Source organism: Lissotriton vulgaris, chromosome 5 (assembly GCF_964263255.1).
Source record: "Lissotriton vulgaris chromosome 5, aLisVul1.2, whole genome shotgun sequence".
In the NCBI taxonomy this organism is placed as follows: domain Eukaryota; kingdom Metazoa; phylum Chordata; class Amphibia; order Caudata; family Salamandridae; genus Lissotriton; species Lissotriton vulgaris.
Genome location: NC_141693.1, coordinates 1,572,215,771 through 1,572,232,601, shown reverse-complemented (window position 1 = coordinate 1,572,232,601; position 16,831 = coordinate 1,572,215,771). Strand labels below are relative to the sequence as shown.

The window sequence follows — 16,831 nt, the reverse complement described above, 5'->3', positions numbered from 1 at the left end:
ACACATGTTAAGCATTTAAACGTATTAATGAAGTGTATTCACTATAGAGACCAGAGATAGATACATGTGTGCACTAATGTTTAGTTTAAGTGGCTATTCCTGAGCCTGTTTTAAATTCCAATTTCTCCACCACTATTCTTTGCTCCATCCCATGCGTTGGTCTGCACAGGGGTGACAATAGCAAGCCTAATGATGAAGAATGCCACAATTTGTGGGTGCGGGCAGTTTTCAAAAACAAAGTGTGTACCACAAACTACACTTGCTATGTCTCTCTCTATATTCCTACTCCACTTATGCGTAAATAGTTTAAACATGAATGCATGTATTCTTCTTCATTCCCATTTTACACTTATACTTCAAGTTACATTTGCATATGCAAACATACTCTCATTTTACAATTATTATTCAAAGTACACATGCACATGTTTTGCCAGCATATTTTCCTTTTCTTGCAAGTTTATTATTTAGTTTGTTAAAGGCTTATTGTCTGTATCAGAAAGCTAATAGAGGGGCTTGGAAGGAAACTTGGAGAAACAATGGCCGAAAGAGGCCTTCTGTTCATCATGTACCAGGATGGCAAAATGTTCAAGGTTTAGAACCACAGTCTCAGTTTGATTTGTTGGGAAACTAGAGACATGTTGCAGATGCACTCAAGATCGATTGATCCCTGGTGGTGTGAAAGGAGATAAGGGCACTTCTGATTTTCCTGTTACTTTTAAATTTATATTCACGCAGCTAGAATCACCAACAATTCCCTTTAGTTTGAGAGGTACAAACCTCTTTGCTTAGCCCTGTTCTTGGAAGATTGAGACTTTATGCTAAACACGTTTCCTTTCTCCAAAGACTTCTACTGATGTCTGATCATGCTGACACCTTCTATTCTCCCGAATTAAAATCCCTTTATAGGTGACCCATTCACTGACATGTTTAGAGGAGAAGTTTCTTTATGCAACACTTGTTTGCTTTGTTTTTGTATTCTGCATCTCAAACTATTGCACTTCAACTTACCGAGCTATTTCAGCGCACTTATTGTCAATCAATCAATCAATGCATTTATATAGCGCACTACTCACCCGGAGGGTCTCAAGGCGCTTGGGGAGGGGGGGTCCGCTACTGATCGAACAGCCAGGTCTTGAGCTGCTTCCTGAAGGCGAGGTGGTCTTGGGTCAGGCGGAGGAGGGTCAGGAGGGAGTTCCAAATCTTGGCAGCCAGGTAGGAGAAGGACCTTTCTCCTGTGGTGGCTCTTCGGATGCGGGGGATGGCGGCGAGGGCGTGGCTGGTCGATCGAAGCTGGCATGTGGGAGTGTCGAAGTTGAGGCGGCTGTTGAGGTATCTTGGGCCTTGGTTGTGTAGGGCTTTGTGTGCGTGGGTGAGGAGACGGAAGGTGATTCTCTTGTTGACCGGGAGCCAGTGCAGGTCTCTCAGGTGTCCGGAGATGTGGCTGTGTCGGGGGATGTCGAGGATGAGTCTTGCTGAGGCGTTCTGGATCCTCTGGAGTCTCTTCTGGAGCTTGGCAGTGGTTCCGGCGTAGAGGGCGTTGCCGTAGTCCAGTCGGCTGGTGACGAGGGCCTGGGTGACCGTCTTCCTGGTCTCAGTGGGGATCCACCGGAAGATCTTTCGTAGAATGCTTAGGATGTTGAAGCACGACGAGGAGACGGCGTTGACTTGTCTGGTCATGGAGCGGGAGGAGTCCAGGACGAAGCCCAGGTTGCGTGCGTGGTCTGTTGGTTTGGGTGCGCTGCCCAGGGCGGGGGCCACCAGGAGTCGTCCCAGGCGGAGGGTGACGATCCCAGGATGAGGACTTCCGTCTTGTCGAGTTCAGTTTCAGGTGGCTGTTCATCATCCACTCGGCTACATCTTTCATCCCTTCGTGTAGGTTGGTTCTGGCGGTGGCGGGGGTCGTTGGTGAGGGAGAGGATCAGCTGGGTGTCGTCGGCGTAGGAGATGATGTTGAGGTTGTGTTGGCGTGTGATGGCCGCAAGGGGGCTCATGTAGACATTTAAGAGGGTGGGGCTGAGCGAGGAGCCTTGAGGAACGCCGCAGATGACTTCGGTGGCTTCTGATCTGAACGGGGGGAGGCGGACTCTCTGTGTCCTTCCGGCGAGGAAGGAGATGATCCATTCTAGTGCCTTCTCCTGGATTCCGACGTTGCTGAGGCGCTGCACTAGGGTGCGGTGGCAGACAGTGTCCCGTATTGCCGTACTTACTGAATTTACTTTTGGCTAGCATATATACTGGATTGATTAGAAATAAAAATAAAACCTTTTAACTATATTCAGCAATTCCTGGTACTTACAGTGGAGTCAGATTGGCTTCATGAGTTAGAAATGTACTGCTGATGTCTTCTCCCTCTCAATACTTCATATCAACTAATAAAGTTCCATACGACCAATGGAGAAAAACCTTTAACAATTAGACCAAGGGATTATGTTGCCAAGTTCATCGCTCGTTCAATAGCGTGACGACTGGCAGATTGTACGTTAAAAGTTATTGGAAGTATATTTGGAACCTCTCAGGGAAACCCGGGTGGTGTCTCATGTTGGCCTGACCTTAAGAGCCCAATCAAAATCTAGTGTTGTAGACTGATGTGAGCTTAAGAGAAACTAACTCTAAATTGAGTGGCTAAAAATTGTTATTCTCCACTTTGCAAACACAGACTTAATGCGTTGAATTCTGGAATCTCCGTGATTTTGCTTCCTGTAGGAAAACAAGTTTAAAATACACAAATTCTGATCCAATCACTGACCGTTCTACTGGACTCTCTACTCTACCTGGAGGCTGAATAATTAGACAATTAATTAAGCACAAAATAATGTACTCGAGTACATACTACGGAACGCCAAACATTCTATGGAACGTATTGAAACTAGCAAAGAAACATACCCATCAGTGGGAGAAGGTGAAGCAATAGCAGCAGCATCCGGCACTTTACAGGTACTGGTGCCATCTCTGTGGAATAACCGTGACCTGCAAGGAAATGAAATGATTAGGAGGGTCTCCAATAGCAGCAAATTAAACAATCTTTCCTCTAAAATCTTTCACGACCTTAAATGACTGCATAAAAAATATCCAGGGAAGGTGCGTATAAGGGTATGGCGCAGACAATGGCACAGACGGAAAACAGGAATTAAACGCCAAATTACCAGTCACCTATGTACATACTGTGCACTAAACACACTCACATATTACTTTTAAAAAGTGTCATGCCACTTGCTATGTTGTTGAGAAGTCTTCCTGATACGAGGGTCATGTGTAATTCCAGGCCTCGTTACGTCACAAAAAGGAAAGTTGAGTTAACAAACATACAAGCCAGGTGGAACCATATTCAGACTACAAAAACCCAAGTCCAGTACATGCAAGCACTAGCGAGACTAGAACATACTTCTACGAGGACTTCTCGTCAACTACTTGCACGGGTCGTCAGTTAACTCAGCCTCATAACTGTTGTTCGTAGCTGATCTTTAAACGGATGTTATTTATCTGTATTTAGCACTTCCTCGTCGTATAACAACCAATACCACGGCTGAACATAGTCTGAGGGTTGTCTGGGAGTGGGCGGCACTGCAAATCTATAAAATGACCGAGGATTGGAGCGTTGGCGCCTCCAGCCAATCCTAGTGCGACATACAGAATTCCGAAATATTGATTGGCTGAGAAATCTGCACGTCTGTTTGATGCACTATCTCAATAATTGGCAAGTGACGCCCTTCTTGAAGAAAACGAACAAGGTTCCTGCTCTGTTTTTCGTGACTTCGTCTGTGGTGGGGCAGTTTATTTTTTATTTATTTAATTATTTATGCGTTTTTATATAGCGCGAACTTTACCCGAAGGCGTCAGAGCTCTTCACAATAGGAACAGAAAATTACAAGTGAACAAATTACAAAAGCAGACGATAAGTTACATGAGGTAAAAGTGACAATTGTGAGCAAACAAAATACATGAGGTAGCAAACAGGAGGAAAGAGTGACAAGTGTGCAGGTTACAAGAGAAAACAAAGTACAATTAGAGGTAATATACTGCAATATATGCTAGACATTGAGGCACAAGAACAAACGTTATGTAGGCAATATGGTAGCACTTGAGCAAGTATCAAAAGCAAACAAAATGTGAGAGGTAGCAAACAGTGTGTACCGTATTTTCCGGCGTATAAGACGACTTTTTAACCCCTTAAAATTTTCTGGAAAGTCGGGGGTCGTCTTATACGCCGGATACAAAATTAGACCGTTTGTTTTCATGGTTTTTTTTAACAGCGCGGACTACTCCTGAAGGTTCCCGCGCTTCCGGCCCAGCCGGAGGTGGGGGAGGGTGGCTCTAATCCGCCCGCCAGCCACAGAGGTGAAGAGTCGAAGAGCATTGCATCCTGAGGGCTCCCGCGCACAATTGGCTTTCAAGCCGCAACTTCGCTCCTACTTCGCCCCTACTGCCTGGTGGGTACCCCCGAGGCCTCCCGCAGAAATTGGCAGCCATAATGCCGGAGGATTCCCGCCGGAGCATTGCATCGGTGGACAACGCTGAGGATCCGCGATAGCATCCACGGAGTCGGAGGACGCCGCCGGGCACTGGAGCTGCTTCACTGCGGTAAACTGAGCGTACTCGGAGGACTAGCGGGTGGAGAGATTACGGTAGGCTTGCAATATTCCCAGCATACAAGCAAGGTGGAAGAAACATTTCCCGCCTAAGTTACATGGTTCAAAAGTGACAATAGCGAGCAACCAAAATACATGAGGTAGCAATCGGTACATTACAAGAGAAAAAAGTGATAAGTGTGCAGGTTACCGGTATAACAAAATACATGAGGTAGCAATCGGTACATTACAAGAGAAAAAAGTGATAAGTGTGCAGGTTACCGGTATAACAAAATACATGAGGTAGCAATCGGTACATTACAAGAGAAAAAAGTGATAAGTGTGCAGGTTATAAAAGCGTACAAGGTACAAGTAGAGCGTTGGACTGTGCTGGAAGTGGGGGTAGTCTTATATGGCGAGTATAGCACAAAACCTAAATTTGATCAAGCAAAGTGGGGGGTCGTCTTATACGCCGGGTCGTCTTATACGCCGGAAAATACGGTAACAAGAGAAAAGTGGCGTGTGCATGTTACAAAAGAGTACCAAACACAGGTACAAGGATAATACTGCAGGAAGAGGGACATGGCAGACTGTGTCCCACCCGGTTAGGCTAACTTTTTTTTTTTTTTTAAATGTTTATATAGCGTGAACTCGACCCGAAGGTATTGGAGCGCTTTACATGAGCACCGTATTTACATTACTCAATCAGGCACAGGGAGATTAGGGGCTAGATGTAGGTAGAATAGATTTACCGATTTTAAATTACCGAATTTTACAGATTCGATAATTGAAAATCGGTAAATCTATGGTGTCGACATGTAGGTATTTCAGATGTGCTGGAATACCGAATCGGATGATTTCGGTATGTACCGATTCGGAAAATACCGAATCGGTAATGCCCATTCATTCCTATGGGCTTTGAAGCCCATAGGAATGAATGTGCATTACCGATTCGGTAAATACCGATTTTCACAAGGGTGCAGGGGGTGTCACTTTGACACCCTCTGGCACCCCCAAAACAGGCTCGGGTGCCATGTGGCAGGCATACATGCCCTAAGGGCAGGTCTGCCTGTCACATGGCATAGGTGTGCATGCACACATGTGCATGCCCACCGGAATCGGTATTTTACCATCAAATTGGATTTGATGGTAAAATACCGATTCGGTAAGGCTCCTGGGACTCTGAAGCGTCCCACCTACATATGGGTGGCTCAGATTCGGTAAATTTACCGATTTTTTTATTTTACCGAATCGGTAAAATTACCGAATCGGTAATTTTACCGATTCGGTAAAATAATGCCCTTTACATACCAATCAGCTATTTACCGATCGGTAACGGCCGAAAATACCGATTTTCGGCCGTTACCGACCGACCTACATCGAGCCCCAAGTGATTTGCCCAGAATCACAGGATGTGGACGCGACCTCGAGGCTCGAACCCTGGTTTCCAGCACCAGAGTTGGCAGTTTAAGCCGATGGACCACATTTGCAGTTCTGATAGAAAGGAGGAGTGGTAGCGACGAGGAACAGACTAATGTGAGCGAAAGTTGGATTCCGGCGCGGTCAGTACACGAGAGACCGGAGGTCCAGAAAGATACTTTTGTCTTTTCTGCCTGGGGTGCAGGTCAGCGTGTCCGCTGTACTCGCAGCTTCCGGGACATTTCAGGATATTGTTTAAGGCATATGTCTGGCATTCCTAAAACACTTCTGGAACGATCTTGGTTTACTGATGTATGGAGTTTCTAAGTTCTCTATGTGACTGATTTATGTATGGCATTGCGAGTGACATAGATACATCTGGGTAATGATTTCGAACATGACCCTTCCCCCTTCTGTGTAATGTAGGGAGCTTGAGAAATAATTGATGCTTTTCTACCTTGTTCCTAGAGTACGTCATGCAAAGCCAGTAAGCTACTCCCTTTTTCTACGACCCCTTGTCAGGGGTAGTAAGCACTATATAAATGCAATTACAATACAAGTACAACAGTGGTCATTGTTTTAGCAAAATAAAATTTTCCAATCTTGTAACAGTTGAACTTAAGGTCCAGCTTGAAGTGGTGGCCGAACTTGGTCGCCTTAGAAAGTGCTATTATAAAGTGCTGAAGGTAGCGAAACTACAAGCTCTGCAACTGGTAGAGCGATCTTCTTGTAAATGGTCACATTTGAAAATATTTTATAGTCTTCAGCCCTTCAGTGTGGAATAATAGTGGTGAAAGTCGTCGTCCGTCCCAAAATACGTGTCTTCAACCAATAAAAGAAGCTTGCATGTCTCGTGTTGTAAGGCAGCACTCTGCTGATGCGCAGCACAGATCGCCTAGAAGAGGAGACTGTCACCAGACAATTAAGTTGCTGCATTGAATGCCCTGGAATTGAATCGATCAATGTACACTGCCCTACTCATTCGGATGAGGACCTACACCTAATGCCTCCATTGATATCATGGACCAGTAGGAGGGCCCCATCGCACCGCAATACCTTGCGGGTGTGAAACACGGAAACCAAACATCGCAAATTGGTTGCCCATCCCTGTCCTGAGGAAAACCCGTAAGCTGAGGCCCAAATATCCCCTCTGTGACCCAAATCGGGTCAAAACTTTGACGTCCACACCATTGAGTCCTGGATCACAAAACCCCCAACCCCACCGTGCTAAGTGATGATACATCTCTAAAAATATTGTAAAATATGCCGAATAGAGTTTGTTGACTTTTGACTTATTAAGAACATTATTGTTTGATTAGAATCATTACAATAGAAAACATACATCACTGAGAAAAAAAAACACTTGTCTAATCTCTAAAAATTATTATTTTTCCCTTTAAGAATATTCCTATGAGTGTCAGTTTTAGTTCGTTTGTATCATCACAGTGAGTTAAAAGGTAACATTCATCTAAAAATAGTTTAAAAATAAAAAGAATTAGTTTGCATAGTTGTACAACCTCTTAGTGAGTATTAGAAAAACATTTGGGAGCCGTTGTTGTCCCTTGTGGTTTAACATCTGCTAAAACACTGAGCAAAACCAAGGTTATTGAGAATACATAATAGGTACTACTGGAGGCGTGAATCTGCTAATATGTTAAAGACACTACATATGATGGCTTAATGGTCCTGGAACACACAGGGACCAGAGATAGTCTGTGTAAAGAATGAGGCCATGGTCAACTGCTATTTGATGGAACAGAGGAGTTGATCCTCCCATTTATTGTTGACCATTGTTTACTTGCTGGCTTCTTCGGTTGTAAATCTTCTTACTACTCTTGTCATGAACTTGGTAAACCGAATTTTCAGCAGTGGGTTGTCCGGGTTCATTGATGCAAGTATAGCTTGTCTGCACGTGCGAATGCCGAGTTTATTCCATTCGCTCTTTAACATGATCTTCCGGTCGTCGAGAAGTGCAGGACAAAGACATGCCACATGCTCGATTGATTCCTTGCTGCTCCCACACCCCCTGCATGTTACATTGGTATTTACGCGTTGCCAGCTCGGCAGGTGATACAGGAATGGCCATTCGCCCATTCTAAGGGCCATGAATCTTTTTTTCCACAGCACAGAATAAGTACATGACAGGTATGGGGCCATAATCCCTGGCTTGAACCATGATACAATTGTCCAAGTGTGCTTACGTTCGGCCAGTTGAGCTCTGTCCGAGTGAAAGGACCAGAGGCGGACATTCCTTTTGATGTCAATTTTGAGTGCCTGCTGCGATGGGTTCAAATTCCAGATTTCTTCAAAATCCAGAAGTTTTAGGGAGTCTTGTAGATGGCGCCGGTATGATCTACCAAGCTGACCGACTGAGATTTCCTGCCACAGGAGTGCCTCCGGGCTTCCTTTTCTGAAGCTACGCAACTTATTACACAGCCTGATAAATGCTCCAGCCCCTACTGCTTGGTGATCTTGAAGGTCAAACTCAAGACGTATTTGAGCAGGGGATGAGGATTTCGGTAGGCTCAACGCTTGTTTAAATGTTCTTATTGTTATTTTATTCACAAGACTGTTGTCCTTCCCTTGCATAATCTAGCCGTAGGTGAGGAAGCTGGTAATTTTTGCCTTCATGACGGTTATGAGCGGGGTCAGGGATGGCCCGGAAAGTTGTCTGGGAAGGGTCTTAAAGGCAACCTGGATTGACAGGGCTTTAGCTTCTACCTTATCTCTGTGTTTGGAGAAAGAGCCCCTTCTGTCCATGTGGACCCCCAGGTACTTATAAGAGATGGCTTTATCTACACTTTTACCGTTGTATAACCAACCACCACCTCTGTATTTCCTTTACCCAAAGGTAATTGCCCTTGTCTTTGTTAGGTTCAGTTTTAGTTTGTTTCTGATGGTGATGGTGTGAAGGGACAGTTGATTGAGGAGTCTCTGCAAGCCAACCCTGGTATGGCTTAGCAGTACTAAATCGTCCGCGTACAATAGGTTACTAACTCTTACCCCGGCGAGTTTTGGTGGGTGAGAATTAACTTCGTCAAGTTACTCTGACAGGTCGGAAATGAAGAGGCTGAAAAGAAGGGGCGCTAACACGCAGCCTTGTTTCACTCCGTGTGATGTTAGTATTTTCCTTGAGGTGTGTGATCCGTCCCCAAGTTTTATGCGGATCCAAATATTGGTGTGTAACGCAATTATAGCTCGTAGAAGCATTGGTGGAATCCCCCATTTCCGCAATTTGAGCCATAGTAGGCTTCAAGGCACGCGAACAAAGGTGGCCTTAAAGTCCACGAAGCAGCTGTGCATAAACATTCCTGAGGCAGCCGCTTTGTCCAACAGGACGGATATTGCGAGCAAGTATGTTATGGTACCTGATTTTTGCACAAATCCTGTCTGATTAAAAGGTATTAGATAATTTTTTTGCTGCCCAGGATGCCAGATCATGAAGGAGCAGTTTGGCGTAGTATTTCAATTCTACATCCAAAAGGGTAATCATCCTTTAATTTTTCGGGTCTGATCTCTTCCCTCCTTTAAAGATTGGATGTATGATGGCGCCACACCATGATTCTGGTAATTCAGAGTTAGACCAGCAGTGGGTAAAGAGGGGTGCCAATTGATGGGCCCAGAATTCTGTGTCTTGTTTAAACAACTTCTGTGGTAGGCCATTCGGCACTGGGGCTCCATCAGTGCACCCCCAGTTATGATTCGAACTATATTATCCATGGTAATTCTCAAGTTTGTAACTGCATGGTCAGGTGGTTCTAAAGGCTTAAGCGTGGATTTAGTATTCGTTGCCAGTGGCGTCCTTTTGTTTCATTCAACTTTTTTCTTTGATGAGGCTGCATCCATTGTGCCCAGCGTTCGGCAGCAACTGTGTTGTTGGGCCATTGCCGCTGAATTGACAGGTGGACCAGCTTTTTTCTCTTGTTCCTCAAAGTGCATTGTTAAATAAAGTACCCATTCAGCTTCAGGGATATTAGTGCTGCTTAGACCTCCTTGCTTGTGTATTTTGGAGTTGACAAGTGGCCAGAAAGCTTTTGGGTTATGACTTTTATTCACATGTATCAGTTTTAACCAAAACTTTTCAGAGCGTTTGTTTTTTTCATGAAATATTGCTTGTCGAAGTGATTTCTGGGCGACCTTGTAGTTACTGAATTTATGATCTTCCCCTGGATACCTACTGACTTGTCCCAACATACTATTACGTTTTGATTTTAATTCCTTGATTTCATCTGTTATTGTTGCTGGATTGTGTTTTTGGGTGTTTCCTGAGTTGCAGGAAAAGTTTTTAAGCCGTAACTGGTAATGATTCGTTGGTGCTCCTTTGGTTTTGCAAGACTCTACATTTACTCATTATTGCTGGTATAACTGGATCTGACCATTTCAACCTTTTGAGGTTTTCAGTGTAATCTCCTCCTGAGGTTGGTTACGGCGTGATGTGCTAGATTAGATGACATTGTGATCACTTGAGGACGGTGATCACTGTCACCTCGAGCAACTATGGTGTAATTCTCGATCGGGGGAAGATTTCCTTGTTACAAACAGTGTAGTCTAGGAAGGAAGGAATGAGGCCATTTGACCTTGTCCAGTTCGGTGGGTTATCCTTAGGGAAATGACCATTCAAGACTGTGTAGCCTAGGGCACTGAATTGGAGAACCATGTATTCACCAATTTTACTATATTTGGTGCCGGATGGTTTTGTTTGTTCGAGGATGTCAGGCCACGGGGCCCGTGTTCTTGTGGAAGTTCTTGAAAAAGATTTGTATTGTAGTCTCCGGATATTAGACAGGCTGGTCTGTTGTAATTACTTTCTTGATTACACAAGGTCTGAATTAGATGATTGAACTTCATTTGTTTATCCTTGGTACTTAGTGAGATGTAAACGTTGATCAGGATCAGTTGGTCGGTGTATTTGGTATTATATATCCTTATCCCAGAGATCCAATCTTCCTTGAATGTCATTTTTACAATGTTGACATTAAGCTTGACTGAAATATAGATGGAAAGACCGCCACTGGGTCGACCGGATTTATGCAACTTCTGAGCTGGGACTCTGTATTCCAGGTATCCTTCTATTGGAAGACTGACCAGGGACCATGTTTCCTGCAGTAGTATGATCTCATGGGTTTTTAAGAACTTTATCACATCGGTGGATTGAAGTTTTGGGGTAAGACTGTTTATATTCCATGAGCATACTGAGAGACCGGGTTGAATACCAGTTCAATTTTGGTTACCCCTGTCTAGGGCCGCTAGCAGCCATGCCCAGTCATACGCCGTCATTTTAACCTCCTCTGTTTCAGGGCATATTGCCTTTCCTGGGGATCGGCTTTTGGCAGATCTTAGTATTGAAAGGGTTGATGGGTCTCCGGTGATTTTGCAAGAACTGATGGGTACCGCGGTTCAAGTTTTTGGGCTATTTTAATTCCCCATGGGTTGAGTAAGTCAGACATTAATAAAACTTGCTACTTAATTGCTACAGTTGAAAAAGTGATTAACGTTGGTTCGGAGAGTTGGTTACTTTCAATAGGTTTGAGTTTGATTGAGGTTATATCATTGGATTCAATATGGCAGAGTTCAGGGATGATTTTGAAGAGTTTCAAGATGTTCCCTCTGTTCAGGATGTCATGATGTCCTTGGGTGTAATATTCAGGGATAAATAGCAATTTAGTTTTTGGATTTATTGTTGTAAAGACCTGACCTGGGGTCTTATGATTCTTTTTATCTATTGTCTGTGGTAAATCAATTCTCCTTTGGGTATGGAGTAACTGTAGCTTCTGACCCGCTTGTTCTACTTGGGGTTGGTGGCCCTTGATCCTGGAGGGATGTTTACCCGTTTGTATTGTGTCCCAATTCTTGAATAGTGTTATTTGGAAGTTTTCCTTGCGTCTTGACCTGTAATCGTCCTCATTCTGGTCTATCATTACCCTATTTTTGTTTTCCCTTGATAAATTGGCCATGTTTGTTGAAGCTGTTGGGTCTTCTAGTTTAATCGTAGCCATATGAGGCAATGTTTCTGGTTTGATAGCTCTTTCAGGGTCATCTAAAGTCGGGTGGTGTAGAGACTTTACTAAGACCTCGCCACTAGCCGCTGATGAATCCTTATGGTTTTAGCTGAGGATGTACTGTACTGTGGACTTTTGATCAACCGTGGCAAGGCCTATTCAGACTGATACTTTCTGATCAGTCCAACATTGAATAGTTTTAATCGTCCTTTTTTGAGCACTTTGGGAACTTCTCCCGTTTCTTTATCCAACCTTTCCACTAGAGCACTTCCTTTTGCCCGTTCCACTGGAGCAACCTTTTCTTGTCTCCTGCAATGTTTTCGCTAATACAGTAAGATATCTACTGTCAGCTTAATTAGAAGTGAATAAATATATGCTGTATTGTAATTTATTGGTTTTGCACATTATTAACTCAAATGTTTTGATTACCGCGAGCTGACATGACGTATGCTCCTAAATTGATTAGAATGAAGATATGTTAAATTTACTGTTTCCAAAGAAAGGTTTAGGACCATTGTTCTCCGTACTGATGCGCAGGCTGCAGCACAGCTACGTACCTGTAGATTTTTTTTTCTGTAGCTCAAACTTTGTCAAAGTACATGACCACCAGATTACTTTACACAAGGTAAATATATATATTCATGCAAAAAGAACAATTGATGGTCAGAATGCTGAACAGTGTCAAACTCACCGGAACAGAGATCTGGGCCTCAATCCATCGTTTTTTTGCTCAGCAAACCACCCCAGTTTGAACCTATCCATATGCAAATCAGTCTTGACCCTACTTACCAGGGGAACAGTCCAGCCTGAACTTCCAAGCCAGGACCTCTCTGGATCGGAAACAAGCAGCCTAGGACCGGTTTCGGGGAATCACACCTTATCAGCCAGGTTAGCTTGAATCCAGTGGCATGACAAGCATGGGACCCGCGTCTTGGCATTCTCATCCCACTTGGATTGACAAATGCAAAAAAAAACAATTGATGAACGGAGTGCTGAACAATGTCAAGCACTCACTCCCCCCAGTACAGACATCTGGATCTAAATGCATTGTTTGTTTTGCTCCACACCTCACCCGGGTTTGGACCTAGCCACATGCAAATAATTGTTGACCCTGCTCCCCATGGGACCAGTCCAGCTGGAACTGCCAAGCCCGGACAGACTTTAAATCCAAGCCGGCCTTTGGCATGGGTGAGCTGGGCTCAGGCCCAGGGCATCAATCTTCAGAGGGGGCATAAGTAACTGCCGTCAGGTCATGCAGACAGCAGAGTCCCTGAAACCTGGCTCCAATGATCCAGAATCGCAGGATGCCAGGCCATTGTGGGACTTTAACCGCTTCGCCGCGGCGAACATTCCGCCAGGGTGCGGCCGAATCTGACACGTGCGCAGATCAGACGGCCGTCCGCACATAACAATGGCCATTAAGTCACATTTCCTCCCCATGTTTAGGAAGCTACTACAGAGGTGACTGGTACATTTTTGATAATTGCTAAGTGATTCAGGCACTTTCTGGGTAATGTCAGCTTGTGCGTGCTGCCGTGAGGAGTGATAGAGAACTTACAGAAATATTTTTCTTTACAACTTTAGCTACAAGAGAACCCCTGAGCTTCTGCTGTAGAAACTGTTTGTTCTTTTATAAATGTTTCATAATTTTGTACACTGTGCGATCAAAAGTTCCCCTTTTTTTTACTCCCTTGCACTCCTTTCCCTTTACCTCCCGGTCGCTCATGACTTGGTGCATTCCATAGAACGTTGCAGGGTTCTGCTTTGAGTTTTGTTACAGTCATTCTGGATTACTCGTCCCTATCCTAGATTTTAATAAATGCAAACTGCTCCCTTCCTACAAAGTATCTTTAGTTACCAACTATCTTGTTTCTACTTTAATTTGTTTTTATTTTTTTATTAGCTCAATCCGTGTCACAGATACATATCATAACAATTGTGGTCAATACATACACATTATTTCAATAGGATTTCCAATGATGCAGTTAATAGAAAAAAGAAACAAACAAAAACAGAAGCAAAAAATATTTCAGAGTGGGATAATTATTTCATATATTGTATCATAGAATCCCATATCTCCAACCCAAGTTTTTGTCGTCTGGGTGACTTTAAAGAATATGAACTATATTCCATATTAAATACATTATAAAATTTAGCCCTCCACTTCACAAATGTGGGAGCCTCGCTTTGAAGCCAGCATGAGGCAATACATAACCGCACCACTGCTACAGCAATAGATGTTATATATCTAAATTTATATACTGGCTGATCGCTTGAGGCATTAAACCATATCCCTCATATCATCATTTCCTTCGTTATTGGTAGAAAGATACCCGTAACCTCCTGCATAAACAACTCTATTAGTTTTTTTTAATTGCGTCAGTGCTGTACAGTCAAAGAAAATATGCACGATATCAGCTCTATCTGTGCTGCACCTAAAGCATTTTCCATCATTATCCCCTCCCCACTTCATCATGCGCTCTGGTGTATGATACAGATCAAAGATGGTTTTTTTAGTGTTGTGTTTGCAGATTCGATGATAGCAATATTTTCCCTGCAATATCAATGAAGATCTGCATCACCTCCCCTAATCGGGCAGACCATTAACGATCCTGAGCAGCCAGATCGTCCTTTTGAGACTCAATTAACATAGAATATATTACCCCTATCTTAGCCCTCTTCCTGTTTGCCTCCACTGTTAGTAGTACCATAATGATACCCTCATACAGCTGCTGTCTGATGAGGTAATCACGTAATTGCAGATCCTTTAAGAATTCCTGATGTTGAAGTTCATATCTTTCAGTGAGTTCCATAAATGAACATAGAACCCGTTCCTGAAATAAATCCCCCAGATACTGAATCTCCTTTATCTTCCAACACAGTATCTTATAATCCCAGAATATTTCTGGGAACCTAACCGAAGCTGAGTATAATAGTTCAACTGTGGAATGGTAAACCACTTAAATATCCTTCTCCAAACCTAATAGGCCGTAATCATGACCTTAAACCTTGTTTTTTTGTAAAACCTTGGCTCAGAAAATTTCACTAGCACATTTCTTGCTTCCTCACCTAACAATAATGGATATATTGAAGGAGCTTCTGCATCTATCACATCTTCACCTGTCAACAGGATACACATGTTTTGCAGTAGGCATACATAGTAGTAAAAACAAAAATTCGGGACATACCATCCAACCCGACCCAGCGGTAACATCATAAGTCTAAAAGCTCTTCTCGCTTTTCGTTGTCTCCACATTAATTCATCACATATAGATTGAATCCCTTGCAGCAGTTTTTTTGTTAACTCCAGTGGTACTGCTCTAAAATAATATAGTACTTTAGGAAGGACAATCATTTTTAAAACATTTTGTCTCCTCACTGAAGTCAAATGCAGACACTCAAGCCGGTCCAGCTGCTGCTTCACCCCTAAAACTATATTACTCCAAATAACCTCGTCTAATTCTTGTGGAGACATTCTAATTTTTATACCACTATATCGGGCTTCATCCGTTACCCAACTCTACCCCGGAAAGGCCTGATCAGTACATACTATCTGGATTTTGGCCGCATTACGTTTATATCCAGACACCAGCCCAAATTCTTCAGCAAGCTTTTCTATTTCACGTATGGCCTGTGCTGGATCTGCAGAAGCTACAACGATGTCATCCGCATATGCTAAAACATGTACCCGATGAACCCCACATTCCATTGATCATATACTAACACTTTGCTCTAGCATATGCACAAATGGGGCTATATATAGCACAAACAATAATGGAGAGCAGGGCCATCCCTGTCTAGTTTCTATTTTAATTTCTATTGATTTCTGACAGCTATTATATTTTTAACCTTACCTACATCTGGTGCTTACTTCTCCTTGTTACCTGCCTTCCCACTAGTTCTTATCATTATGCAGTTTGATCCTTCGCAGATCAATTTTGTAAAATAATAGAGATCAAGCAACTCTGATTTGTAAAGCGTGGGTAATCATCCTCTATGGTATCTGATATCCATGTGATAGGTTCTTGTTGGGCTCAGTCGAATAGCCAGGTCTTGTGTCCCTTCTAAAGTCCAGGAGAGAAGTTGATGGTCAGAGGTGCAGAGAAAGGTTGTTCCATGACTTGGCAAGAAGGTAGGAGAAGGAGCATCCTCCAGCGTAGCTTCAGCGGATTAGCAGTGTGTGTGTGTGTGAGGGAGGGAGAGTGCAGGTGTCTGGAGGACTGGTGGAAGTTCAGGCGGTGGTTGAGGTATGCAGGTCCTGTAGGGCCTTGTAGGTGTGAGTCAGCATCTTGAAATGGCATCTTTTCCAGATAGGGTGCCAGTAGAGGTTCATGGGGGTGTGGGTCAGTTTGGGGAGGTCGAGAATGAGTGTGGCAGCAGAGTTCTGTATCGTCTGGAGTCTCTTCAGGAGCTGGGTGGTGATTCATTGAGTGCATTGCCATTGTCCAGTCAGCTGGTGACTAGTGCTTGAGTTACTGTTTTCCTGATGGTGACGGGGAGCCACCTGAAGATCTTTTTGTGTATGTGTAGAGTGTGGAAGCATGCAGAGGAGACTGTGTTGTTCTGGCATTTCATGGTGAGTTTACTGTCTAGGATGATGCCACGGTTGTGGGCGTGGCCTTTCGGAGTGGGTGTGGGTCCAAGTTTGGAGGGCCACCAGGTGTCGTTTCACGGGGAGGTGATTTTCCCCAAAATCATCACTTCCGTCTTGTCCGGGTTGAGTGCCAGGCGGTTGGTTTTTATCCAATCAGCTACACTCGTCATGTAGTTGTGGAAGTTAGTCCTAATGGTGGCTGGGCTTTCTAGGAGATCCTCCTGTTACTTGGAAACGTTGGAGAGACGAGTTGC

At 43.8% G+C, this 16,831-nt stretch overlaps 1 protein-coding gene across 1 annotated transcript in view; it reads right to left on the bottom strand.

The window, feature by feature from the left end:
- Positions 1–3,553, bottom strand: part of LRP10 (LDL receptor related protein 10) — a 296,483-nt gene extending 292,930 nt beyond the window's left edge. The window contains exons 1-2 of the mRNA XM_086923655.1: positions 3,383–3,553; positions 2,884–2,967 (exon numbers count right to left, since the gene is read on the bottom strand). Coding sequence (XP_086779781.1) covers positions 2,884–2,947 — 64 coding nt within the window. The 5' untranslated portion in view covers positions 2,948–2,967; positions 3,383–3,553. The remainder of the gene's footprint in view (positions 1–2,883; positions 2,968–3,382) is intronic.
- Between the last annotated feature and the right edge of the window lie 13,278 nt (positions 3,554–16,831).